General features: G+C 48.7%; 1 protein-coding gene across 1 annotated transcript; it reads left to right on the top strand.

The window, feature by feature from the left end:
• The first annotated feature begins 7,183 nt into the window (after positions 1 to 7,183).
• Positions 7,184 to 9,650, top strand: SOX17 (SRY-box transcription factor 17). Its single transcript, XM_019632955.1, has 2 exons — positions 7,184 to 7,800; positions 8,390 to 9,650. The coding sequence occupies exons 1-2, from the start codon at positions 7,494 to 7,496 to the stop codon at positions 9,301 to 9,303; spliced, it is 1,221 nt and encodes a 406-aa protein (XP_019488500.1). The 5' UTR covers positions 7,184 to 7,493; the 3' UTR covers positions 9,304 to 9,650.
• The last annotated feature ends 323 nt before the right edge of the window (positions 9,651 to 9,973 follow it).

Genomic DNA, 9,973 nt, shown 5'->3' with positions numbered 1-9,973 from the left:
GTGGAAACTTCTGTGCAGTAATTAGTTTAAAAAAAAAGTTTTTGTTCTAAAAACAGCAGCATTCCATAATGACCCAAAGCAATACAGTCTTCTTTATAATCCCTACTTCCATTTTATCTTAATTTGCTATTTTCTTCTGTACAAAGAACTTTCTATAAATGCATATAGTCCCAGACACCCAAAAACACACATACATACATACACACTAGCACATTTTTACTCAGCACTTTTACTTTGCAAAAGTCTTTGTGATCATTCACTTCTTTACCTGGAAAAGTCGAGTAGAGATCCCTTTTCTTTTTGAGAAAATTGAGGCAGTTGAGGTGACTCACAGTTGAGGATGAGGCAGTTTAAGTGACTCACATTTTACCTGGTAGCAAGTTATTGAACTAAAATTTAGAATTTTTTTGTTATACTATACTGATCTAGGCAATGTTGGTACATTTGTGGGTTACTCTCCCTTAAAATATGTGTGTAACAGGCATATTTATCAAAATTAAACTTTGTCTCTATGCCTTTAAGAGAAAAATCTAGTCCAACCCAGGTACCTGCTAACTGCAAGGTGTCTCTTTTCACTGCAAAGATTTTTCTAATGGAATTCTGAATGTTTTACAATTCTGTGTATTTTTTCCACATTCAAATGTAATTAGAAATGCACAATAGTTTATAGACCTCTCTAGAAGCTTTTGCCAATAAACAATTTTGATTAAAGCATGATGTTAGTTATAATAGATGCTACAATATTATGAACTTTCATTAATTTTTTTCTTAGAAACTTTTGTTTAGTTGTTACAATGTGTTTACGTCCAGAACTAGGGTAACTTTTCCTTATTTATTCTCCAAACATATCTTTTATGCTAACATGCATAAATTTTATTACTAAATATCTGTGTAGCACTTACTATGTGCCAGCCCCTATTTTAAGCAGTTTATGAAAAATTAACTCTTTTCATCCTCATAAAACTCTCTGAGGTCATTATTATAATTATCCTCCACTTTACAAAGGGGTTACAGAGAAGTTAAGTAATATATTCAAGGATACACAGCTGGTCAACTGTAGAACTAGGATTCAATCCTAAGCAGTTCAACTCCCAAATTTGTGCTCATAATGAAAGTACCATGCTACACTGTGCCTCAGATTTACAGGTGCTGGAGAATTATTTTTTGATTAAGTGAATAGATTATTCTCTAGTGTCTTAGACTGATTTGGAAGCATTAAGCAAATTACCCAATTGCTCCTTAATTTTCCGTTTTGTAAAATGGAGTTGATAATATTTGCCATCCATTTCTCTTCCAAACAACAGTAAGAATAGAGCAAATTTACTTTATCTAGCTGCTATGTTTATGTTTTTATGCCTGAAAGACTCAATCAGCAGTAATCTAGAGGAGGCCAATAGCAATAGACATTATACAATTCAGTATAATAACAGTCTCTTTCAGTCTGAATGAGTGTGAAGTACAGGCGCAGAGCTCTGGAGACCTCCCTCCCTAATATTTGAACTTTATCCCCATATAATTTTGAACTGTTTTCATTTTTTCAGCTGAATTAGAATTTGTTTGTATGAAATAATAAAATACTCTAAATGAGATTTCATCTAGGGCTTAGATTATGTGGCCTAATTAAAAATACCTAATTATAGATCTCCTTAATGGAAATGCTTTCTTGTTACAGCCCTGCATCACTGATATTAAATATGTTATCATGACCTGGTTAGGGACAACCATGGAAATTTTTGTGCCAAGAGTGCTTAATCCATCTCTACCTATCAGTGTCTTTGTTGAGTCCCTATAAATCCCAGCAGGTCCTTATTTAGCTATCGACATGGAATGAAAAGAAATTCAACTCAAGATCCACCACTGTTACCAGGAAGGGCAAACCTGTGGTCCAAGCATCCATGTCATGTGACCTTGAGCATGGCACCAATCCTTTTTCCGTTTCAATCTCCTCTTCTGAAAAATGGGGATAATAACAAAGGCTGCCTACCTCCAGAGCTGTCGTGAGGATCAGATGAGTTAATGTATGTGAAACTGCTTTGTAATTGTACTCTATGATTATTAAGAAATTAATACAAAGGTTCTGGTTTTTTTAAATCCCCCAAAGATAGAAACCTGTTTATGCATTATATCCACATGCAAAATTTTTCATGTACATTCTTGGCCTGGACGTCCATTTCAGATGGGTTCAGAAAAGCAATAGGATTGAGTTAATCCTCAGAAGATGTGGGATTTAGGGTGCTTAATGACTAGAGATTGAACTTGGTGAAGGAGAAGGTGAAAGAGAAAGTGCAGGCCTTAAGTCAGATGACCACATGGCCTACACAGATGCATCTCAGATGAGAACAGTCTTCGCTGAGGTTTATAGAGATAATTCTTCGTGCCTTGCCTTGAAGGGATATGACCCTATGACTCAATCAAGAAGGGCAACTGTTATAGTATCCATAAGCATGTATTAAATACCAATGGACTGTGTGTGCTCTAGGGATATAAAGATGAAATGAACCAAAAAGACAGCATTGCTGTTAATGAGTATTGACAAAGTTGTTGACAAGGTCCAAGAAATGGACAAAGAAGAATAATTCAGGTAATAGAGGGCAACTTAAGGCTGGCTGCAAAGGAATCCAGAAGGATTCCTAATATTTTCTCCCCTGTTTAGAAATTTTGGAAGCCAACTCAGGTACTATTTGAAAATCTGATATGCATGTGGCTAAAGCAGCCGGAAGAGCAGATAATGAGAGTTGTCTTGAGTGGACTGTCCTATGACCTATTAACTTGAGTCATTTCCATGATCACAGAATACACACTTGTCCTAACCAACCACCTGGCAAAATCCAGCCCTGCTGACTTGGGAAACTTGGCAAAATAGTTTTCGGTGTGGAAAGGCAACCTATTACCTCTACTAGAAAAAAATATCTCAGAGAGCTTGGCCTACTGATGTCAGCATCGCCTTTACATGCCAGGAAAAAAATATTTGGGTACAACAGGCCCAGAACACCCAGATGAGTGACTATATCAGGGAGTAAGACTAATTGGTACTGCACTGTACATTCCTCCGAGGCAGGGGCCGTGTCTGCTCGCCTTTTGGTGGGAGTCAAAGTGGACAGGCTGGCGATGAGGCTGGTCAGTGAGGATACGACTCTACAAGGAAAGCCCGGGCCTCTTCTAGGGTGTGAGGAAGGTGGGAGTGAGAGGTCAGCAGAAGTCGGTGCATAGAAGCCATCGCACTATTTAAATCTCCTTTGAAGTGGCGAGGCAGATACGAAGGGGTCAAGCAGGGCTAGGTGTGTGTGTAAGTCAGTCCTGGTGAAGGGGCTGGCTTGCCTCCTTAGTGCCGTCGACTCCCGGGAGTCTGAGGTTCCCTAAACCAAAAAATAGAGGGAAGGAGCCCACACTTCAACCCGGGACCACAGCTGGGCTGGGGGGCGGGTTCCTTAGCAACACCCTCGCGGACAAGTTTCTGAGCAGGGAAGTGGGCCGGAAACAGCGCATTTCCTGCGCAAACCCCAGGCGGGGCCAAGCGGGAACAGGGTTACGGTCGAGAAGTCTCCTGCTGCCAGGGCGGGGTTCGGGGGTGGCCTCAGGGCGCCTGTGGGCTGGGAGGGATGCGGGAGAGGGTGTAAAGCCGAACGCCTCCCACCCTCCTTCGGAACAAGCGTTCCAAGGTCCCTCTGTCGGCCCTGGCAGGAAGGGCCCGAGCAGCCGAGGGGCAGGGTCGGGCGCAAGGTGCGGGATCTGAGGAGGTCGGGCCCTCCCGGGGCCTCGGAACCCGTGGTGGGGGCGGGGACGCTGCGCGGCGCCGGCTTCGGCGGCGGAGCGGGTGGCTGCTATCTTCCGGGCCACTCCTTCCTCCCACCTCTCCCATTCAGCCTCCGACCTTCGACCTAGCATCCCGGGCCCAAGGGGAACTGGCCCAGGGACAGGGAGGAGACGCGAAAGGTATCCAGAGGCGCGGCCCCCGCCACGTTGGCGCCGGGGCGCCCGGTCCGCATCGGAGGCGTCGGGCCCGCGGCCCTACCTGGGAGCTGCGGAGATTGCGCAGCGCTCCGCCGCGGCCCGCCGCCTCCCGCTGGGCTGCCGCAAGGTTTATAAATGCAAAGGCCTTATTGTTGTTCTGTGTCCCAGGGACACCGCCGTCTATGCCTCGGCGGTTCGCCCGGCTGTTTACCCGAGGTGTGCGGCGCGCACTCCCCTCCCCGCCCCCACGAACTTGCTCTACAGAGACAACCCGCATCTGTCTGGGTGTCCATGGCCTTCCCTGTCGACTTGAGTGTCCTTCGTCGGGCTCCCGCTTCCCGAGCATCGAAAACACCAAAGCCTACAGGAAATCACCCAGCCTTTGCCTGGTCACCCAGGGACCCGGGACAAGCTCGGCTTTGACTCCAGGGCTGAGCCACAGCTCGCTACCTACCCGGGTTAATGTGTGCGCCCTCAGGCCAAAGGCCCCAACTGGTAACGGGCACAGCTTCTGGCTGCGCTAGTCGCTTCCTCCCCCCGCCTTTCCAGCCTCGGGTCTGGCCTGGTGACCGCGAGTGCGATTAGTAGCCAGAAGCCCACAGATCCTGGACTGTACTACGCGAACGCACCCGGCCGGCTACGCGAGCGGGTGTACGAGGCTCTTCTTACTCGAGAAACTTGCTTGTATCACCCCCCTCCCGCCGCCGGGTAAATCTCTGGTGTTGAGAAAAGCAAGTCTTGCCAGGAAGCCACTCCGGATGTTTGCTGCTTTTCATGTGGCATTTGTGGCTGCCTCTGATAACGTCCTGAGCTCGACTTCCAACACCGCGTTTAGTAAAGAGACCGAAATGGAAGACGCACCGGGACTGGTCTGCGGCGCCGCCGCCCCCAACACCCTGGGCTCCCAAATATGACAAATGAATGATCATTAGAAGAAATTAGATCTAGGCAACGGTATGTAAAATGGACCAGTCTTGGAAAGGCACCATTATTCCTTCTTGGTAACTATAAGTGAATTGCTGCTTTATAACTCCCTGGGAAAGTGCTGTAAGAAGGTGGGTGGGGGCGCTAAAATCTGAAGCTCTAACTGCATCCTATGGATGCTGTCCTCTCACCTGATTTCTCAGTAATCTTACCCAACAAAAATTAGTAGTCTCCTGAACAAGAGCAAACAACAATGGGGAACCCCCAGGTTTTCTTCGCCATCAGTTTCTTAACTCTCTCGGCATCTCTCCCTATAATGGGGTGGGAGAGAGAGAACACGAGGAAAAACGCAGTATACAAGGGCAAATCCGTGCATACACTTTTTTTATTCACACCCGGCTTGTGTTTTCTACTTTATTTTTTACGGAATTAGTCAAATAATTAGACAGATACAGTGGATTCTGGAACGGGTATTGTTTTTATTTAGTGTTCAATCTCTATTCTAAGAAAATGCCTATGGGGGGACAAAAAAAAAAGAAAATGCCTATTGGTTCATAAAAAGTTTTGCATTAATAGAAAATTCTTCATTAAGATCTTTGAAAAGACATTTATTACTATCCAAAAAAAGTTAGAGAAGATGGCAAGAAAACATCAAGGAGCAAGGCATTAGGGAATTAATTTGTTCTCTCTACTCCTATAGTTTCCTTACTTATATAACCATTTGCAGTGCAGTTATGCTTAATTTTCAAGCCCGCATTTTTCCAGAAAAAAAATGAAGCTTTAACGGAAAAGAGCATAATCAGTTAAATGTCTAAAATCAACTGCTCCATAGCCAACCAGTTAAAAATAACACCTCTCTCCGATTTCCTTAAGCAGATTAAATTTTATTTCTTGTTTGAACATCGGAGATCCAGGAACTAGAACCACTTTCTCAATTTGTCCCCTGTAAGAAAACTGGCTGCTAAAGGTGAGGGGGGGCAGCCAACACTTCACAGACCCTCCCAGAGTTAAAGGTGGCTTAAAACAAGTGTGTAGGAGTTCTCTGGAGAACTGGCAATGTCTGAGAAACTGAAGCCCAGGAGTTTCCAAAGCTCTGTGTTTCTTTGTTTTTATAGGTGCCACTAATAAGCAGGCTTGATAGATTACATTGTCATTGTAATATAACACAAAAAGATGCAGCATTTACCTCCCAGATTCCGTTTTTTTATCACCCCTAGTTTTTTTTTTTTATCACCCCTTCACAGTAAACAAAGAAAATCTGGAGATTGATGTATTGATTTCTTCTTGAAGTTATCTATGCAAAAATGGCTGTGTTCGTTGCCATAGAAAACAACACAAATACACAACAGCTTAGTGATTAAGACCTCCAAGTCTGAAAGCAGACTACTAAACTCCACTCCCCATCGCTGTGATCTTGGGCTAGTTCCTTAACCTCTCTGCTTGTTGCCTCTCCTGTACGATATAAAGTGTCTACTTAACAGGGTTATGAGGATAGTTTGCTGTTTGCACAGCTCTAAGAACAGTGAGTGGCATGCTGTGCCACATGAGTGCAATATAAGGACTTGATAAAAAATCCCACTGAAAAGTTTTCTCAGATTTAAACACAAGTTTAATAGCCATTCAGATTTTCATTTCAGTCTAAAGAAATATATAGGAATCCCAGGATAACTACCTTAAATTGTCCTTAAGAGTTAGTTATTTTGCCGCTCAAAAGTTTCTCGAACAGACAGGCATTTGGATAAACATTGCTGCTGTTTTTACCACAAATCAAAACTAAGTCTTGCCTATTTTACTAAACACATATGAGAAAATTTTGTGTTCACTGTACCTTTCGTGTACAAATTTTCAAGGGTTGGCTCATCGTTATGAATGAAGACTTTAAATTCTTCGGGAATTTGGCTATAGAACGTCATTCCGTATTTAACCTTGTTTTAGAAATTTGAATTTACCTCGGATGTAGAATTGTGAATATAATACAACAAGCAAGTGGAGTCCTTGGGGAGAGAATTTTTTATTTATTATCAACAGTGTCTACTGCATTCGACAAACACATTTTAAGACGACACCGTGGGGTCACCCACTACTGAAACTTAGCTCCTGTAATAAAGAGTGGATGCTTTGTATGTTGATCCAAACTACTGGGCCCAATTACTTCTATCCAGCACCCCAAAAGGTTTTTCAGGAGTCCCGCTTCCGGGGTCGGACAGGACTTGGCTCTAGAGCCGGGATCCAGCCTGTGGAGGGCAGGTGTAGCCCTGGGTGCGGGGCCAAAGGAGGGAAAAAGGGCGGGCGTGGGGTTGAGCTGGGACTGGGGACTCAGACGGCGGACTGGGCGTGGGCCTAACGATTATGGCCAGGCCCGCCCCCGCTGCTCTATTGGTCACTTCTGTGTAGAAAAGTCTCCGCGGCCGGGGGCGCCTGCAGTGTCACTGGGCCGGCGGGGGCGCTGGCTGCGTGATCCGCTGGACTGGCAGGAGCGCCGGTGGCGGATTCGGGCCCGAGAAATTCGAGTAGCCCGTGTGGCATTACCCTCTGTCGCTTCCCAACCCCTCCCCCTCATCGGGGGAGGCCGCGTGTCCGGCAGAGGGTTGTGGGGCGTGGGGCAGGGCTGGAGCGCCATGAGCAGCCCGGATGCGGGGTACGCCAGTGACGACCAGAGCCAGAGCCGGAGCGCGCTGCCCGCGGTGATGGCCGGGCTGGGCCCCTGCCCCTGGGCCGAGTCGCTGAGCCCCCTCGGGGACATGAAGGTGAAGAGCGAGGCGGCGGCGAGCAGCGGGGCGCCAGCCGGGGCCGCGGGCCGGGCCAAGGGCGAATCTCGCATTCGGCGGCCGATGAACGCATTTATGGTGTGGGCTAAGGACGAGCGCAAGCGCCTGGCGCAGCAGAATCCGGACCTGCACAACGCCGAGTTGAGCAAGATGCTAGGTGAGTCCGAGCTCCGGCCCTAGGGTAGTGCGAGTCGCGGGGCCGCTTGCCTGAGCCTAAAAATGCACGGCCCTTGCGCCCGAGGCCAGGGGTGGGCTGCCGCCACGTCCCTCCTTGGGGCCCTCCGCTCTTCTCCCGCTTCCCGGTCTCCCGACTCTCCAAACAGGCTTTCAGCCTTAGCCGTCTGTGCTCCGATCACCCGGGTGACTGGGAGCGTGCGTACTCCGGCTGGGGGCTGGGGGCTGCGGCTTCCCGCGAGTCACGGCGGCGGCGGGGGCACTCCTGGCGCCGAGCTGGGTTGGTCGTGTCTGTTCCCCTACTTCTTTCCCGGGTAGGGGACGTTTTCATTTCTTCAAAAGACCGGGAGGCTAGAAGCAAGGAGTGAGGCCCCTAGAGGACCCTAGAGCTCTTGTCTTCCCCAAGTGCTCGGGCTCCCCTTGGCCTCAAGAATTCCATACTTTCACTTTTTAACTTGACCCCTTCCCCCCTCTAGTTGAACAATTCAAGGTCAGAGGGAGAGGTGGGGCCTGGAAGCCAGAGCTCAGATAGTGAGCCCCGCGCCCCTTTCCACCTTCCCACGCCCATGCAGGCAAGTCTTGGAAAGCGCTGACTCTGGCGGAGAAGCGGCCCTTCGTGGAGGAGGCCGAGCGGCTGCGCGTGCAGCACATGCAGGACCACCCCAACTACAAGTACCGGCCTCGGCGGCGCAAGCAGGTGAAACGGCTGAAGCGGGTGGAAAGTGGCTTCCTGCACGGCCTCGCGGAGCCGCAGGCGGCCGCGCTGGGCCCCGAGGGTGGCCGCATGACCATGGACGGCCTGGGCCTGCCCTTTCCCGACCAAGGCTTCCCCGCGGGCCCGCCACTGCTGCCCCCGCACATGGGTGGCCACTACCGCGACTGCCAGGGCCTGGGCGCGCCTCCGCTCGACGGCTACCCGCTGCCCACGCCGGACACGTCCCCCCTGGACGGTGTGGAGCCCGATCCGGCCTACTTCGCCGCGCCGCTGCCTGGGGATTGTCCGGCTCCCGGCCCCTACGGCTACGCGCAGGCCTCGGACTACGTGGGACCCCCAGAGCCGCCCGCAGGCCCCTTGCACTCGCGGCTGGGCCCAGAGCCCGCGGGCTCCGCAATGTCGGGCCTCCTGGCGCCCCCAAGCGCCCTGCACATGTACTACGGCGCTATGGGCTCGCCAGTGGCCGGCGGCGGGCGCGGCTTCCAGTTGCAGGCGCAGCAGCACCCGTCGGGCCCCGGGCAGCCGTCGCCCCCTCCCGAGGCGCTGCCCTGCCGGGATGGCGCGGACCCGAGCCAGCCCGCCGAGCTCCTCGGGGAAATGGACCGCACGGAGTTTGAACAGTATCTGCACTTTGTGTGCAAGCCCGAGATGGGTCTCCCTTACCAGGGACATGACTCGAGTGTAAATCTCCCTGATAACCACGGGGCCATTTCCTCCGTGGTGTCCGATGCCAGCTCTGCGGTATATTACTGCAACTACCCTGACGTTTGACAGGTCCCCGATCCAACCCAGCCTGCAGGCCAGAAGCACAAAGTGTTGCACACTTCCTGGAGGAGCTAAGGAAATCCCTAGCCTCACGTTGTTTTGTTTTGTTTTTAAGTTGCCTTGGCATATAATTTATGGTAATTTATTTTGTCTGCCACTTGAACAGTTGGGGAAAGAAAAATTTGACGTTGTTTCCCGCAGTGTCATTGCCAAAATCCCATTTCCAAGTCCAAGCTGACCAGTTTTGAATGGCCCAGAACAGTTTTCTCCGTTTCTTGAAAACTTATTGATCAAAGAAATTTTGTCTCGGGTATGTTTTTTCAATCTTGAAAAAAATAAAATCTGGAATCCTACCTTTTTACTCTGGTAGTGCTTCTGTCACAAGTGCCAATTTTTTGAGACCAATGTTAAGTATTAATAGGATTAGACATATTTTAAGTGTCACATTTAATATATTTACTGTAAATTTCTCATTCTCTTATTATAGTCGATATAACCCACTTAAAGGAGAAGCCCTAAAAAGAAACTTTAGGGTATCCAAATCTGATGTAATTGTTTTTGCTGGGGGGGGAGGGGGACCCGAATTAGCCTATGTTCAAGTGACCTTAGTCTCTAAAAAGTAATGGTTAATCTTAACACTTTATATACTTTCAATTTTAATATATCACTTTCACCA

Source organism: Hipposideros armiger, unplaced genomic scaffold (assembly GCF_001890085.2).
Source record: "Hipposideros armiger isolate ML-2016 unplaced genomic scaffold, ASM189008v1 scaffold_1201, whole genome shotgun sequence".
In the NCBI taxonomy this organism is placed as follows: domain Eukaryota; kingdom Metazoa; phylum Chordata; class Mammalia; order Chiroptera; family Hipposideridae; genus Hipposideros; species Hipposideros armiger.
Note: the sequence above shows the minus strand (reverse complement) of the source record. Positions and strands in the feature narration are given on the sequence as shown.